Raw genomic sequence first — 18,934 nt, 5'->3', positions numbered from 1 at the left:
CAAAGAAAAGTTTATTCCTAGCCAGAATTCTTGCACATACACTCACAGAGAAGTTCTTAAGTAATGAGTAGCTCCCCCATGAATAAAAGGCTTAGCAACAAAGCAAAAATTTGACTTGCAATGAGTTAATTTATAATATTGTGGCAAACACCCTAGCTTCATCAGACCAAGGGGTTCTAGGCAATGGGCGAAGACAAAGAGCTACAGAGTGTGGAGACCAAAATCGTCATATAGGGGTACAGTAGAGCACAATGGAAACCACTCAGGATCCACAATTAGACAGGGACTCAAGGCCTCATCCTACCTTGGATGGGTTCACTTCTTTCATTCCCTAAATTTTTATTGAGCTTCAATTATATATGGCCATTGAGAATTCATTAATTATAATAATAAAAAGACCTAGTTCCTATTATTTAGTTGCTTATAATGTAGTAAGTTTGATAGACAAGTAAATGAGAAGTTTTAACCACTCTGGTAAATTCTATGAAAAGGAGGCACAAGGTACTAGAGACGCCAAAAGAATAATGCATTACCCAACTTTTAGTAGACAAATGAGACTTTCAGGAGGAAGAAAAGTCTTAAATGGGATGAAAAGGATGGGCAAGAGTTAGCCAAATGAAATGGGGGTTGCAGAGTAGGATCTTCTGAGCAAAGGAGGCAATGTGTTCAAAGGCCAGGAGAGAAGAGACATCTTCTTGCAGTTAATATGAGGAACTGTGTGAGGTAATTCATCATGACCAAGGAAGATACCAGGTCAGGAAGCACAGAAGGAGTGACCGTAGGAATATTAATCCGAGATGTCTGTTTTAGGTAGACCATTCTTTCTGACTGGTTGGGGTGATGACTATTAGAAGAAAGACCAGTTAAGAAGCTGGTGAAGTAGTTGAGATAAAAGATGATAAAATAAGGCTTCCCTGGTGGCGCAGTGGTTGAGAGTCCACCTGCCGATGCAGGGGACATGGGTTCGTGCCCTGGTCCAGAAGGATCTCACATGCCACGGAGTGGCTGGGCCGGTGAGCCATGACCGCTGAGCCTGCGCGTCCAGAGCCTGTGCTCCGCAACGGGAGAGGCCACAACAGCGAGAGGCCCGCGTACCGCAAAAAAAAAAAAAAAAGATGATAAAAAATGAATTTCAATGACAGTGAAGATGAAAAAAAGAATGACAGATTCCAAGATGTTTTTGATGGTATAATTGTCACAAGTAATTTGCATCTATGAAATGCCCTAACAGGGTTTTAAGAGATAGGATATTATATGTGAAAGTGCTCAAATAAACTTTAAAAAAACATCATGTTACTAAAGAGAGACTTTTTAGTTTGTGAGTATAATTGAAATAGTTTCAACCTAATTGTTGTAATCTATATGACATGAGATTCTCTTTCTTTTTTTTCATTTAATTTTCATTTTATATTATAGTTGATTTACAATGTTGTGTTAGTTTCAGGTGTACAACAAAGTGATTCAGTTATATATATACATATATCCATTCTTTTTCAGATTCTTTTCCCATATAGGTTATTACAGAATATTGAGTAGAGTTCCCTGTGCTGTGCATTAGATCCTTGTTGATTATCTATTTTACATATAGTAGTGAGTATATGTTAATCCCAAACTCCTAATTTATCCCTCCCCCCACTTTTCCCCTTTGGTAACCATAATTTTGTTTTTGAAGTTTGCAAGTCTGTTTCATAAGAGATGATTCTTAATGGGATGTGTGGGATATGTTAGAATCTTGTGAGCAAATTATTAATTAGAAATAACCTTTCATCCTCAGGTGATTCTGTTCCTTACCCAATCACTGCCCCACCCCCTCAGCACTCTGTCCCCACCACAGATACCTTAGAAATTATTACTCTAAGAACAACTTGAGGACAAGGGTTTTGTCTCATTCATCTGCATCATCTGTGTAACTACTTGTTCCTAGCACACTGCAGATTTTCAAAAGAATTAATTGAATTAAGGAAATGTTTTAATCACCTTTGTATTGACTATTTTATTTAACCTTCCCATCCATGTTCCTATTCTGTATTACCCCAGCCAAAAGAACCCCTACCACTACTTCGGGGTACTGTTATTCCTATTGTACAAATTTTTAAAATGACTTTTACACCGTCCACAGCCAAAATCCTTGGTTCTAAGCCAGTGCTCATTGAACTATGTCTCAGTATCCTTTAAAAAGTTCTATTATTCTTTACAAAGGGGGTCTTTTAATAATTTATGTAATCATGAAATTTAGAATAGAAATGGATTTACAATAATATTTGCTACTTTTTTTTTCTGTTAACATCTTGTGTATAAAAGTGGTACATGGGGCTTCCCTGGTGGCGCAGTGGCTGAGAGTCCGCCTGCCGATGCAGGGGACACGGGTTTGTGCTTTGGTCCGGGAAGATCCCACATGCCGCGGAGCAGCTGGGCCCATGAGCCATGGCTGCTGAGCCCGCGCATCCAGAGCCTGTGCTCTGCAACGGGAGAGGCCACAACAGTGAGAGGCCCACGTACGGCAAAAAAAAAAAGTGGTACATGAACATTTACTTATATAATGTGCTAAGCGTATGGAATCTAGGTAGGTAGAAGGGGCAGTAATTACTAGATTAGCAGAGCACTTTATACCTAATTGAAAAATTGCATTGATCCAAAATCTTTATGTCATGTTCTAAGATTTTCAGAGAGATCAGTGCTAGGAGAGAAAAGAAGTAGAAACTCGTAATTTAAAAAGTGTATATTTTTACACTAATGATGAAAAATCTGAAAGAGAAATTAAGGAAACACTCCCATTTACCATTGCAACAAAAATACCTAGGAATAAACCTACCTAGGGAGATGAAAGAACTGTATGCAGAAAACTGTAAGACACTGATGAAAGAAATTAAAGATGATACAAACAGATGGAGAGATATACCATGTTCTTGGATTGGAAGAATAAACATTGTGAAAATGGCTATACTACCCAAAGCAATCTACAAATTCAATGCAATCCCTGTCAAATTTTTTACAAAACTAGAACAAAAAAATCTTAAAATTTGTATGGAGACACAAAAGACCCCAAAGAACCATTCCCTCTTTCACTTGTGGTGGGAATGTAAAATGATACAGCCATTATGGAGAACAGTATGGAGGTTCCCTAAAAAACTAAAAATAGAATTACCATATGACCCAGCAGTCCTACTACTGGGCATATACCCAGAGAAAACCATAATTCAAAAAGACACATGCACCCCAATGTTCATTGCAGCACTATTTACAATAGCCAGGACATGGAAGCAACCTAAATACCCATCGACAGACGAATGGATAAAGATGTGGTACATATATACAATGGAATATTACTCAGCCATAAAAAGGAAGGAAATTGGGCTTCCCTGGTGGCGCAGTGGTTGAGAGTCCGCTGGCTGATGCAGGGGACACGGGTTCGTGCTCTGGTCCGGGAAGATCCCACATGCCGCGGAGCAGCTAGGACCGTGAGCCATGGCTGCTGAGCCTGCGCATCCGGAGCCTGTGCTCCACAATGGGAGAGGCCACAGCAGTGAGAGGCCCGTGTACTGCAAAAAAAAAAAAAAAAAAAAAAAAAAAAAACAGGAAGGGAATTGGGTCATTTGTAGAGACATGGATGGATCTAGAGACTGTCATACAGAGTGAAGTAAGTCAGAAAGAGAAAAACAAATATCGTATATTAACGCATATATGTGGAGCCTAGAAAAATGATACATGAACTGGTTTGTAGGGCAGAAATAGAGACACAGAGAACAAACGTATGGACACCAAGGGGGGAAAGTGGTGGGGGTGTGTGTGTGTGAGTGTGATGAATTGGGAGATTGGGATTGACATGTATATGCTAATATGTATAAAATGGATGACTAGGGCTTCCCTGGTGGTGCAGTGGTTGGGAGTCTGCCTGCCGATGCGGTGGACGCGGGTTCGTGCCCCGGTCTGGGAGGGTCCCGCGTGCCGCGGAGCGGCTGGGCCCGTGGGCCGTGGCCACTGGGCCTGCGTGTCCAGAGCCTGTGCTCCGGGGCGGGAGGGGCCACGGCAGTGAGAGGCCCGCGTACGGCAAAACAAACAAACAAACAAAAAAAACAATGGATGACTAATAAGAACCTGCTGTATACAAAAATAAAATAAAATTCAAAAACAAAAGTGTATATTTTTAAATAAACTATTTTGGAATAGAAAAAATACTAAATTTTATGTTAAAATGCAATAGTATTCCTATAATGGCAGTAAAGAATAGGCAAATCAGTTTTCCTTGGTAGAGTTTCTAATTCTGTAACTATGTTTCTTTATTCATTGTGGATTCTTATCCTGGGGCTACTCTACTCATTTACATTAACTAGAGGAGTATGATCTCCTCTGGTTAATGTCTCGTGTGAATTGTTATTGAGTCATGTGACTGATATAGGAGTGCTGAAGGTCTTTATTCCCCTGCTCCTTTTGCTTCAGCTTTGTGACTGTAGGGCAGAGGTGCAAATGGCACATGGTCTTAACAGGCTGACTCAGCAATACTTGTGTTCGCTGTGCTGACTTTTCGCCCAGAACGTTTTTCTAGCTCTTTTTTAGCTTATTCTTGTCCTATAATGTATGATTGAGGCTAATATGGCCTTTTGCCATGGAAAGTCTTGCAATAAAATCTGTTGCTTCTCAGAGTTTTAGGTTAACATTTTTTTCTTTAGAACCTTCCACATGCCATCATCATATCACATATTATGCTGAAATAATCCATTTTTAGGTCTATCTCCCTGACTCCACTGCTCTAATATTCCTTGAGAGCAGAAATTCTGCTTTACCTACTGAGTGCATCTGTTTGGTATCTTTGTCGTAAGCTAAATTGGTCGCAAGTCACCTTTGCCGCAAAAGATAAAATAAGTGGTTGACAGTTTGGTTGAGAATTTGGTTTCAGTGCCAGTAACAGATAATATAAAAGAGGTGGCTAGTAATTCACAACAGTCTTAGAGAGCATTAATTACTGATTCTTTAAGTAATTCAAATAAAACAACTTGTTCGCTAACGCTATCTTTACCAAATTTATTGCACAATATTTGAAGTTGGAAGCAAAAGAAGAATCAAGATCCTTCCATCTCCCTCCAACCCAAAATGGTTACCTGATTCATGATGATTATGTTTCCTAAAAATGGTGAAATTTTGTTGTTGTTTGATAGTGGAGAATGAGATGTAGACAGAATTTTGGTATTTGGCACAGAATCTGACTTAGATGATTTGGTGAAATATAAGGACTGGGTATGTAACGGAACATTTAAATGTAGTCCAGATGTGTACTACCAGTTATACACATATTGATAAGAAATAGTGGCATCCCTTGTCTGTTTGTTTTATTTCCAGGGAAATCTGAAGAGACTTACAGCAGATTTTTTTTTTAAATCATAAAGATATAAATCCACATGGCTCCCTCCATTATTTCATTTAAGTCTTTGCTCAGACGTTATCTTCGCAAAGAAGACTTGTTGAATATTTATTGTATGCTATGTAGAGTGTTAGGCTCTGGTGAATGAAGATACAATCTTTGTCCTCAAGACTTTGTCCCCACAATCTTGTGAGAAGTAAAACCAGTAAATGTTGAGTGATAAGTAGTCCAAATTTTAAGCTTATTGAAGCACATAGAAAAAACTCAACTCAGTAATGTGAATTAGAGCAGGCTCCTTGAAGGGATTAATATCTAAAAAGAAACATGAAAGATACAGCAGGAATTATCCAAATGAAGGAAAAAAAGGCAGAAGAAAGTGTTGTGCAAAAAACTCAGAGTTGGGCTTCCCTGGTGGCGCAGTGGTTAAGAATCCACCTGCCAATGCAGGGGACACAGGTTCGAGCCCTGGTCCGGGAGATCCCACATGCCACAGAACAACTAAGCCCATGCACCACAACTACTGAGCCTGCGCTCTAGAGCCTGCGAGCCACAACTCCTGAAGCCCGGGTGCCTAGAGCCCGTGCTCTGCAACAAGAGAAGCCACTGCAATGAGAAGCCCGCAACGAAGAGTAGCCCCTGCTCACCGCAACTAGAGAAAGCCCACGTGCAACAACAAAGACCCAACACAACCAAAAATAAATAAATTAAAAAAAAGAGAGAGAGAGCTAAAAAACTCAGAGTCAAGAGAAGGTTGGGAGAGCTGCAGATCTTTGGGGGTTACTCAATGGAGAAGGGTAAGGAGAAATTGGGGCTGGCAAACAGGGACCAGGTAAGGAAGGAAAACATGATGGAGCATGCACTCTACCCTAAGGGTGAAGGGAAGCCATTCAAAACTACTATATATACAGTAAATAATATAAGGATATATTGTACAGCACAGGGAATATAGCCAATATTTTATAATAACTCTAAATGAAGTATAACCTATAAAAATTATAAATCACTATGTTGTACACCTGAAACTAATATCATATTGTAAATCAACTATACTTCAATTAAAAATAAAAAAAACCTAGCAAGCAGAACAACAGCATTATCTGATTTGAACTTCTGAAAGATCACTCTATATGCAAAGTGAGACTGGAGTAGAGAAAAGGAAGATGGAAGGCAGGGGGATAAATCTGTAGTAACATAGGTTAGAATTGATGGTGGCCTGAGAATAGACATGGGCAAAAGATTTAAGAGACTTTTAGAAGCTAGCAATCAACATGACTTATAAATGATTAGATTTAAGGTGTAGGGTGGTAGGATTCAAGGATTACATAGCATATAGTAGTTGGTTAATAAATATATGTTAAATGAATGAATAAAAAAAAGATTTATGACCTGGACACTGGGTGACTGATGGTGCAATTACTCAGCCTTTTCAATTAAAGAACCATAGAAAAATTTAACTTCCAAAGAACAGTAAAGAGAATTTCCATTTTCAAGTAATGATTAAACTTTTAATGGTATAAAGCTAATAAATTTGTGACCTAATATCTGAGAAAGCTGTAGAATAGAAGAGAAAAATAGAGAAAACTGAATTTAACTTCCTTGCTAAGCTATTGGAACATTATTAAATTATTAAATTAAGTTTTTAAATTACATTCAGTTTACATTATAGTTACAATTTGCATCACTAGCTTTAAAAATTTCCTCTGGTCACTTAGTGCTGTGGTGTCTCCAAACAACATTAGTGCTTTCCAAATGTAACAAAGTATAGTACAATGTTTTGCACATTGCAAGTTCTCAAGAGAGGTGTGTTGAATTACCTGTTATACATTTGAAATTAGTTTCCTCTGGAATAAAGCAGCATGTGAAACTTTTTCCAGATAATTAAGACTCATTGCAAATTAAGTGACTTGCCCAAGGTCACTTGTCTTCCTAGTATCAGAGTCAAGGGTGCTCTGAGTTCCATGCTCTTTCCATTGTTCCTGTGAGGAGTTCTGTGACTTATTCAAGAAACTCAGAGTTCTCCTCTCTCTCTTTTGACAAAGGCTGAATCTGATTAAGAGATACAAATCTGGTGTCCACTTTGATTATAATCCACAAATCTCTCTGTTCCTGTTCTTCAAAGCCATAGCACATGATGATTTCTGTTTACAAAACATTTTTTTCTCCCAAGAAGTAGATATCATTGAAGACTGAGAGGAAATCATTTACTTTCTCTTGAATATTTTCTCTTTTATCTATACACATGAAGCATATTTAGGCAAATGACAAAACTTGCTTTGATTACTGTATAGGAGTTAGAACAGGGGTCGTAATCTTGGCTGCACATTAGAATTACCTGGGGAGTTTTAAAATATCCTGATGCCCAGATCTCACTCCAGGCCAAGTAAATAAAAATCTCTGGGGCTGGGATTCAGGCATCAGCATTTTTAAAACTTCCAGATGATTTCAACATGCAACCAAAGTGGAGAACCCATGGGTGAGAGTAATTTGATTAAAGTGATGAACTCATACTTAATGTTTGTCTTTTTTCCAACCACAAGGTGGCAGCATCACAATACAGTGCACACACTGGCCTTTCTATTGAGTGGACTTTGAAATTTATATCCGTAATACTAATTAATAGCATTGTGAGGGTTCCTCCAGCTAGAGACAGCATTGACTTTTTTCCCTGTTGTTCTCTGTTGCTTTGGTTGGTTAAGAAGACTTTTAAATGTACTTATTTCAACAGGTTAAATTACCATGAACTATATTATAAGCTATAGTTGGGTGGAAAATGCAAAAAACATGGATTTTACATTCAGATAGATTTGGGTTTAAATGCTGTCTGTGCCACTTACTGATAGGTTGTGTCATTTCTTTGTACTTCAGTTGTATGCCTAGAAGAGGAGGGTTGTTATATGGACTAAATGAGATAATATATGAAAATCAACTTTGTATGTATGGTACTAAGATTCTGAAGATGTCGAGGATGAAAGTGATAAAGCTGTAATAGAATCAGTTACACAAAGTCCAGAAAAACCCAGTATACAGTTGTTTTTTACATATGGTCTTTCTTTTCTGCGTGTGGGTCTCTTCTTTTCCTGTGTGTGTCCTATCTTTCGGTTTCCACTGGTGATTATACAGATAAACATGCTCTAGCTGCCTTCATTTTAAAGAAGAATCAAAGTTGTTATTTTTTTTTTTTTTACTACACTATTAGCAATGGAAGTACCTTCCACCTTTATAGCCAGGTTTCTGTAAAGAATTAGACTTTGTTTACTCACAATTACTCTAGTTCATTTCTCAAGCCTTGAAATTGCTTTCTCTAAGATCACCAGTGCCCTCCTAAGGCCCAAGTCCAAAGAATATTGGTATCTTGTGCATCTTTGCCATTTGAATAGGCTGAAAATGTCCTCCTTTCTGATACATTCCCCACTGATTACTGTGGTGACAGAATTCCTGTTCTCCAGTCAGCAGTGCTGAGTTGTTTTCTCCTCCCTTAGAATTGGGGATCCCAGGAGTCCTCTCCTATAGCCCTATTTTCTTTTTTCCATGGGAATTTTTGGTATCTTTGACCAACCCTTAATTTTAATTACTACAAATGACTTTCAAATCTATGCATTGTTACATATGGCCGTCCTGAGTTCCAGATCCATAAATCTAACAATAATTAGCATTTAGATTGGTATCTCAAAATTAACATGTTGAATTTTGAACTGGACTCATATCCCCTGTCACCCAAAACCGACTCCTTCTCCCTGCCACATCACACCTTTCAAACCATGGCGTTACTTTCCACCCAGGTGATTGAACCAAATCCCTAGGAGTCATTCTACACGCCTCCCTCAGTCCCCTTCAAATCCAAATTGCCAAAGCTTCTCAGTTCTTCACCACCCCCTGCAAAATACTTCTCAGTGGTGTTACCCAGTCTCATAAGTAGTCCTAAGTCGCATAAGTTGTCATTAAGTCATATTTCTTACCTCACACTTCCTCTTTCACACAGATCAGTCTGACTTCTGCACCAAAACAGTTCTCGTTAAGGTCATTAATTGTAGTGTCATTCATGTTTCCCTGTCCGTCCTCCTTCCCTCCCTTACAGGATGCCCCCAAGAACACTTCTTCGAATGATCACCTGCACATGAATCCCCTTCTTGGGCCCTCCTTGGGGACCCAATGCAAGATAACTTAAAAAAAGAAGAAGAATTAATCAGATTAGTTTCCAGAGACAGATTTTATTAACCTTTTATCCCCCTATTGTGGAGTACTTTCAACTCATCAGACTTTTAATGGGCATTTGCTTCATCTGTAGTATTAGATAGTTTAATTTCTATTCAAGAGCACAGACATACTTCCTAAAACCTGTGTAAACAATTTTTAAAAATCAACTGATGTGTATTACAAGTTTCTCTTTGTCTACTTTTAGAGGCAATTAAATTTTTGGTGATTGGAAACCAAGTCATTGTTTACTGCATAGTAAGGTCACAAAATAGAGAAACATTGTAACACTGAAAAATAACTATTTTTAGTCAATTATTTTGATGATTGTATGTATTGCTATTATACTTTTATTAACTTGGCAGATTGTTGGTAAGACTGTTAAGTGAACATTGAACCTCATTGTGGATAATGAACTGTTCTTGGTACTACAGAGAATATAAAGTTTTAGAAAAAAGTAGAACGTACTAAATGGTGTCATTAGCCAAATAAAGAGAGAAAGAAAGAAAGAAAGAAAGAAAGAAAGAGGCAAACAAACATATTTAGTGTTATATAAAAAATTATTCTATATAAATGTTTATTTTCCAATCAGGAGGTTAAAATTTTAAGATGTTCTATTCATCAGAAATTTTAAATACTTTTGGAGAACTTATTCTATATATGTAGGGTCAGGGAAATTTAAAATTGAATTTTGCACGTTTCCTTAAACAGATTTTGTGATTTAACTTTGTACTAAAATTCAGTCTTCTTGGTTGAAGCCTTGGTTGAATCACACATCTTTTGGCAATCCTCAAATTGCAAAGGTTAATAAGAAAAAACAAAGCGTGTTTCAATAGGACATAATATCATTTTCTTTGATCCAGCTGCTGAATTAATAGAGAATGCACAAACAGAAAGACAATGTTATTTAAAGCTTTCATTGGCATTTTCAACAAGACTGCAAACACACACAGAGAAAAAGTAGAACAAAACCATATTGTATGCTTAATTAGGATAAAAGAAACAGAAAACAAACACCAACATCTTGATGATTATCATATGGTCAGAACATGACTGATATGGAAAAAATGTTAATTCAGGGCTCAAAGATGAATAAAAGGAACAACTATGTACAATTTAGATTTTTCATATCTGGTTCTCATCTCTTTCATATGTGTAGAGGTCCTGATGTTGTCCAAAATATTTTAACAAAAAGCATTTCAGAATATGTGTTGACTGCTTGGGTGATAATTGCCAAGTCTAGCTACATGTGTAGACTGACAGAAAATTGGAGCAGAAATCAGAGTGGTAGGCTCAAATTTGTCATTAATGAAAATCTTTTGTGAGTGTTGAATTATTCAGTTTAGCACGTCTTTAACCCTAAGATTCCTTCATTCCATCTTTTCTTATAAGAAATCATACATTTTATCCCTAAGTCTGCCACTAATTAACTCTATGACCATGGACAAATCACTTAATGATCTGAGTTTTCATATTCTCATTTGCAGATTGAACAAGGGTGGCACTAGATAATCTCTCAGATCTCTTCCACCACTAACATTCTATGATGCTGTTGAAAACAGGATTATCTTGAAGATTAAGGAAAGAATAAATTCATACATTTTACTTAGTAAAGAAGTATCACTTAAATATATGATATAAAATGAAGTCACAAGAGAGAGCAACTTCCACCTTGGGAGAATCAATTAGGAATTTGAATAGGTACTGATTAAAAAGATCTTTTCATCAAGAAATCCAGTCCAGCAGTAAGAACTCAAGAGAATGCCCCCAAAAATCCATATTCCTCAATCCTAATTTTCTTATGTAGAACTATACTCTTTTATGTATTTTTTTGGCAAGAGCCATATTTTTTATCTGAGTTTTACATTCCTAAAAGTGGAGAAAATGGAAGTAAATGCTAACATGATGTCCTAGAGCAGGAAAGGATACAGCTGCAATTGTTGAGACGTCAGTGGTAGAAAAATGCTGTAATTCAGTTGTTTTCTCCATCCTCCCATTGCCATATAACTTAGATCCCTAATATGCATGTTTCAACATTGCCATATAGGATGCTCACATAATTATCATCCCAACACTTATAAGAGTGAAGGAGCTGAGAGCTATTAATAACTGCAAGGACAGCAAGTACAAACTGGAACTGTTTTGGGCAAATTTAGACATACAGTCACCCTATTTGCTTATTTTTCTATTTCTTGTTTTATAAAGATTTTGATTTAAATATTGTTTAGATACTGTTTCATTATCCCTTACTTTAGATTCAACTCAATTACTATTTGCTCTGAATTATTCTTTAAATTCTTTAAATTAAATTAAACTTTTAGTCAAATTTCTATCATTAATTAGCTATGTGACTTCAAGATATTTTTTTTTTTAACATCTTTATTGGGGTACAATTGCTTCACAATGGTGTGTTAGTTTCTGCTCCATAACAAAGTGAATCAGTCATACATAAACATATGTTCCCATATGTCTTCCCTCTTGCATCTCCCTCCCTCCCACCCTCCCTATCCCACCCCTCCAGGCTGTCACAAAGCACCGAGCCCATATCCCTGTGCCATGCGGCTGCTTCCCACTAGCTATCTACCTTACTACGTTTGTTAGTGTGTATATGCCCATGACTCTCTCTCGCCCTGTGTGACTTCAAGATATTTTTTAAAAATTTCTTTGAATCTTAGTTTCCTGACCTGAGGTTTGTAAGAGTATATATAAAGAGCCTAGCATATAGTATCTTCTCTAAAAAAGAAAGTGGCCTCCCTTAATTGGAGAAGAGTGTTCTTCATTTATCAAGCCCTCAAAGATAGTTGGGAGAGCAGATCTAAGAGCATATAACTACCTTTTTTTTTTTTTCAGTGTCACAATCTGTTCTGCAGTTCCTTTTTGTTTATTTTTTTATTCATATCCCATATCCATGTTAGCATTGAAGATATTTCTTCTGTATTGTTCCAGTGTTTTAGGTGCTAGCTCATATTGATGTACCCCACCAAAAGCCGACCTGGATCTTTCTGGGTGTGGTGGCAATTCTGAGGTTTGGAAACCTTTGTGGATTTCAGAAGCATGTTTTCTATCATGCCTTTCTGGTGCCTTGAAAGCCAAAAGCTTTATTTGTTTCATTTCCAAGAAACTTCCAATTCCTATTTTTGAAACTCTGATCACTTCTATAACATTGTAATATTCTCATTCTCCATGATTTCTGTAAATGTTCCTTTCTCCCCCCCCATCCTCCTTCTTTGACTTATCTTCCTCTGGTCAACCTTTAAACTCTGGTGTCTGTTAGGGGTCCACTTCGGCCCTATACTCTTCCTACCTGCATACTCTCCATGGGTAACCTCATCCACTGCCATGATTTCAGCAAACACCTCTTGCTGATAGTCTCAAATCTATACATCTCTAGTCAACAGCATTCCTGTGAACATCAGATCATATATTTGATTATCAAATAGACATCTCTGCCAACATAGCACTTAGGCTCATTTCCCTTTTTCCATTCTATATTTTTAGTTGGCTCCACTAGTATTGCCATTGTCCAGCTATTCAGCTTAGAAATCTGGGAGTCATTCTTCTTTCCCATCATCACATTCAATCAAAAACAAAATTCTACCAATTTTATTTATTAATATTTATTAAGTATTCTTGAATCCATATTTTCTACCCATTTTTACCTTCCCTACCCCAGTCAGACCTTTTAATTTTTTTCTAGATCATCCAGCAGCTCCCTGACTCTTCTCTCTGAATTCAGTTTGTGTTTTTCTTCAATCCAGCTGTAAATTTGACCATACCATTCTATTGCATTCTTCAGTGGTTTCTCCCCCATTATGAAGAAGTCTTCATTCCAATCATGGTAACCAAATCCATCCTTGATCCAGCCTTTCCCTGACCCATCTACTTTTCTATTCACGGCTCTTATCTCTTGTCACTTCTGACCACATAAGTTATAATTCATAATAACAGAACTGGTTCCAGTTCTCTTTGCATGTGTGTGCACTGGAGCAGAGAAGCACACCTCCCACCAATACCATCACCAACCTCACCACCACCACAACTACAACCACCACCACCATTCTATTCTCTAGCTTCTGTGGCCTAGAGTCATCTTTTTCTCTCTCCCTTTTTATCTTGTCAATATCCAAGACATCTTTTGCTCACTGAACTAGTACAGGTGTCACCTACTCCAAAAAGAAAAAGGTTTTGCTACAGTTCTGTTACAGTTTCTTCACTCTGCTCCCATATACTACCTACATATTTCTTTTATTTATCATGTTGTGTATTAATTATCTGTTTTGCATAAGTCTTACCCCACTAAATTGTGAGCTCCTTGAGGTCAGCAGTAACATTATTCAGTTTTGAAATCTCAATTTCTAATATAGCTTAGCATATACTAGGTGCCCCAAACCTTAATTGAATGAATGAATTTAATAAATTAATTAATTAATTCTAATATTTACTAAATCATAGTGACTCGTATTTGGCCATGTGTTTATCTTATTTAATTGAAACAAATAGTGTATGTATATATAGTGCCATCATAAAGCACATCTAATCCATTATTGTTTATGCAATCCATATAAATTCCTCTAAGAATTTAAATCAGGGAAGTAGAGCCCAAATCTCCCAAAATAGTAGAAGGGGAATCTCCAGTCTCGAAGAATATTCAAAAGCATGCAAATCATAGGCTCTAATAACTCTCCATAAATTATTCTTAATTTCTTCTCACCCTTAATTTTCTCACATCTCAAATTTTTCTAATCTACTAAACTCTCCTAAAATACTCTCTGAGGCCCTTCTCATGATACCCACTCCTCATTTCTTTTTTATTTAGACTGTTACCTAGCAAGAGAGAATCCTTTCTGTTTAATAAAGTGGGGAAAAGGAACAACAGACCAGTAGACCACTAGCTTCTCTTTAGCAGGGAGGGGCAGAGAGTATTATAGACCACTGCATGTGACAATTGCTGACTGAGCACATATATATATGTGTTTGAATATGACATTACTCTCTTTGGATTATTGGTCAATTACTATTTTATATTCTTATGTAGAAGACATCTTTATGTGAAGTACTCTTCCACTGCAGGTGATTGAATCCTCTCTTTAAAAAAAAACAAAACCCAAACAAACCCTGAACATGTACCCCTTTCAACCATAACTATAATGCAAGTGTGTTTAAAGCAGCCCATTGGTTTATTGAAAGGAGAAATCTTGGACTCAGTACTTTGCTTTCTTTCTTTGTAGCTTGTGGTTAGAGTCTATTACTTCGTGCTTTCTACATCAGCAACAGCTGTATGCTGAAGCTCCAAGGAAAACCTCTCTCAAATAGTTCTGTTGCAAAGAGAAAATAACATTTACGAACTTTGACAGAAACTATACCCTTGAGCCATGTTTAATTTTGAAACTTGAATGGAAAAGTCCACTGCAAGGAGAAGTCAGCCACACAGGATCCTGAGCTGAGTCTATTGTTAGAAGAGGCGCCAACAATGCACAGAGCTCTGGGTGGGGTGTGAGCTCTGAGAGCTGTGCACACTGGTCTGTGGGGCACCTGGACAAGGCCCACTTAGATGAGGACCTCACCACAGCTTTATACAAGATCAGGAAGAGGCAAAGCAGAAAATCTACCACTTGGTGAAGCATCTTTACATAACCAGAGTTTGGCTTTGCATTAGCTTACTTAGATGACAGTTTCACAGATTTTCAAAAATAACTTTGTTTTACTCATTCACTCATTAAATCATCATATTCCTATAATTGGTAAGTTCTTCATAGTTTGGGGTAGAAGGTCCTCCCTCAGTCAGGTCCTGGGGGCAGTGCTCGATCATCCCAGTGCCCTTAACTTTACATAATCAGTGTTTCTGTGTCCTCACTAGTGTCATGGGGTAGGGTGGGGTCTTGTTCTGTTTAGCTCTTTCAGTAAAGGCTACTCAGTCAGCCACATCTGAATCCCAGTAGCTGGTTTAAAGCCTTCTGTCCCAGTAGCGATCACAGGTTTTAAAGGAATGTCTGGCCTCATCAGTAGATGTTTCTCAGTAATTCAGTATTGTGTTAAATTGCCCTACCACGACTAATCAAAGTCTTATATTTTTATATCCAACTACTTCTGTAGTATGTGAGGCTGCCCCAGCATATTAGGGCTAGGATGAGTATTCATGTCTGTTGTGATTCAGGCTACCAGAGATTCTGCATGCGGTAAAGAAGAACCATTGTGGTATTAGGGTACTGCTCCCAGGCCAAAGAACCTCCCACAGAAGTCAGAAGCTGTCTCTGAAGATATTGTCCGATGTGTTCCTACAACAGCCATTTTTGAGGGATGCTGTCCTAATAGACCTGAGTCACTTTATTGAGTAACTGTTAGTTTCTTACAAAAAAATGGCTGCCTTTGGAGTGTTGGACAGCATGAATTCTGGGACCCTGTCTCATGACACCAGACATTTCGTAGCTCTTCTTTGCCCTGAAGCCATTATTAGCCAATATACCTCCTCAACTTATCCTCTCTCACCTCTATTTTTCCAAGAGATTTTTTTCTTTCCGTGTTACTTGAGCTGAGTTGGAGCTACTCTATGTCACCGTGATAGATTTCCCTAGGTCCAAACATTGGTAGGAAGAGGTTAGGGAATCTATCTGAGACCTTCCTTCCTGGAAGGCACCTAGATTCGTGAAAATTTCTCTTTTTCCACGTCCAAATTCCTCATAGCAAGAGGAATGCTGATTCAATGTTAGACTAAAGGTCCTGTCACATCATTTCTCCTAGAGAGGGTTAACTCAGGGGCCACTCAGGGGTTCAAGGTGACCCATCTCTCTAGACAACTGGCAGCTGCTTCTGCCTGAGGGGGGAAAATATCTTAAATCATTTAAATATAGAGCACACAGCTATGTATAAAGATGTTTTATGATGCTTTGCACACACAAAAAATTGATTAGATCTAAATATTTCTTTACACTGGGAACTAGTAGTACGATCTGTTGAGAGGTATTAAAGAGTCTTTGACAAATACCGCATGCTAACACATATATATGGAATTTAAGAAAAAAAATGTCATGAAGAACCTGGGGTAAGACAGGAATAAAGACACAGACCTACTAGAGAATGGACTTGGGGTAAGGGGAAGCTGTGACAAAGCGAAAGAGAGGCATGGACATATATACACTACCAAACGTAAGGTAGATAGCTAGTGGGAAGCAGCCGCATAGCACAGGGAGATCAGGTCCGTGCTTTGTGACTGTCTGGAGGGGTGGGATAGGGAGGGTGGGAGGGAGGGAGATGCAAGAGGGAAGAGATATGGGAACATATGTATATGTATAACTGATTCACTTTGTTATAAAGCAGAAATTAACATGCCATTGTAAAGCAATTATACTCTAATAAAGATGTAAAAATAATAATAATAATAAAAAACAAAGAGTCTTTTTCACAGGTGTCTAAAATGGAACAAAATCTTATCAGTCTGGGATAGTTTTAGTAGGGTTCTATTATAGGGCTAGTGAATGGAGGAAATAGCCTCCTGGTCCTTGTAATCAAGTGTCCTGTTTGATTTTTAAAGACTGAATATTAATTGCTTACACCTGAGTTCTGAATCAGACGGTTTTGGGAAGTGAGCTCTCAGGATTTGGATTCTGCTGGCTTATTTGGCATATAAATGAATCCTTCATAAGTTTGTGGGGAAATTTTAACTTATGTACCACTGTAATTACTCCACAATTTATATGAGATTATGATCACCACTAAAATCAATGAATAGCAAAATATTCTCATGCATTGTAAGAGTTTAGTTATTTTTAGTTTATTACAGAAGGTTTATTGTCTGTTTTTATTCTGCAGCCCCCACCCCAGATATACGACAAACAGCTGGATGAAAGAGAACACACCATTGAAGAATGGAAAGGTGACCCTACTGCTTAAATAAGTGTACCTTTTGCGTTATTGAAACTCAGAAAACATCTTTAAGGCTTTTCCTTTTAAAACAATTTAGTAACAGATGATTTTCTAAGTGCTATCCTCTTAGACCATTTTCAAAGCTCCTAAAACTTCATCTGTCTTTTCATACTAATAACAGTATTGCATTTACTCAAGAATGAAAGGAATTAATTACTGACACTTTATAAAAAATAGTACTGATTGTCAAAATATTTGTCATGGTGGAGGGCAAACTTTAATTAAAAATTTCGGAATTAAACATTCCATGTTTATACATAAAATTATCACATAAAATGGATAAAATTATGCCTGAGATGGTTTTAGTCATCATAGAATAAAAGATAGTGAATATATAAATTCATTCACTTGATTTATAGGACTCGAGAATTTAAATGAAAATTCATGTATCTGAGTGGCTTATTCTCCTTTAAAGTAAGAAAAGAGTAAATGAATACATTAATTAACTTTTTTTTCAAGAAAACTTTTTCAAACACATACTGCATGATCAAGGTCATAGTCAGGGTAAGACAAGGTAGAGAAGAATTGTTCCACTAACATAAATAACCACAGAGTAGAATAAATATGATAAAGCCAAATGCAGATTATAACACATGATTAGGTCATTATGAGGAGGAACATAAAGGGGAGATCTGAAGGGAAGAAACATTTGAGCAACCTTGAAAGAATTAACAATTATAAGTTTGGAAAAGAAAAAAAAAATTGAGGAAAATACCAGAATGAAGATATAAGAGGAAACCAACCGGTAAGAATGAGCAAAAAGTGTTATAAAGTTAGTAAAGAGAATCCCCTGTTCAAGAGGTCATGTTGGAGAGTATGGAAGAATAAGCACGTATAAACAGTAGATCAAGTAAAAAAAAAGATGAGGATGATAGACAGAAAAAGACTTGATTTGATCTAAATAAGGACCAGAAGGCACTCAGGTGTTCATGATTAGGTAAGTGATAGGGTATAAATATCACTCGAGGAGGATGGACATAGACTAAATTCTGAAAAACTGAAGAAATACCTGTAAAGGATGATGATTATATAAATTGTAAGCCATTGCAAAGCACGAATGAATGGCACAGAATAATTTGTAGCTAAAAGCTATAAAGTAAAAAGTAATGAAGATATACATATTTTTAATTCTAGTAATGAAAAAGCCAGAAATGGATGCAAGTTTGGGAATAAATATAATAATTTTTTAATGTTGGATTTTATGCAAGTTTAGTTTTACAAATCCAAGATTTGAATCTAGCAAAAAGATGAATAAGAGTTGGAAAACTGATAGAAAGTAACAATATAAAGCCACAAGAAGAATATGTGTATCTCTTAGGAAGTGTACATAAAAGAAAAATGGAGGTTCAAAACTGAGCCATTAAAATCCATAAGAGATAAAATTAGAATGCATCAGAAATCTCCCAAAGAATTCAGAAAACAAGTAACGTGTACTCTTCATACATTTTCTTGGTCAAATGCTTTATG

General features: G+C 37.1%; 1 protein-coding gene across 6 annotated transcripts in view; it reads left to right on the top strand.

Annotated features, from left to right (window-relative positions):
* Window positions 1-18,934, top strand: part of MAPK10 (mitogen-activated protein kinase 10) — a 617,840-nt gene that overhangs the window by 585,831 nt on the left and 13,075 nt on the right. For all 6 annotated transcript variants that reach the window (XM_079919605.1, XM_079919603.1, XM_079919601.1 and 3 more), the window contains one exon: window positions 17,354-17,417. In XM_079919605.1, coding sequence (XP_079775731.1) covers window positions 17,354-17,417 — 64 coding nt within the window. The remainder of the gene's footprint in view (window positions 1-17,353; window positions 17,418-18,934) is intronic.

Source organism: Stenella coeruleoalba (genome assembly GCF_951394435.1).
Source record: "Stenella coeruleoalba genome assembly, chromosome: 4".
Lineage (NCBI taxonomy): Eukaryota > Metazoa > Chordata > Mammalia > Artiodactyla > Delphinidae > Stenella > Stenella coeruleoalba.
This window is presented reverse-complemented; position numbering and strand designations above follow the sequence as displayed.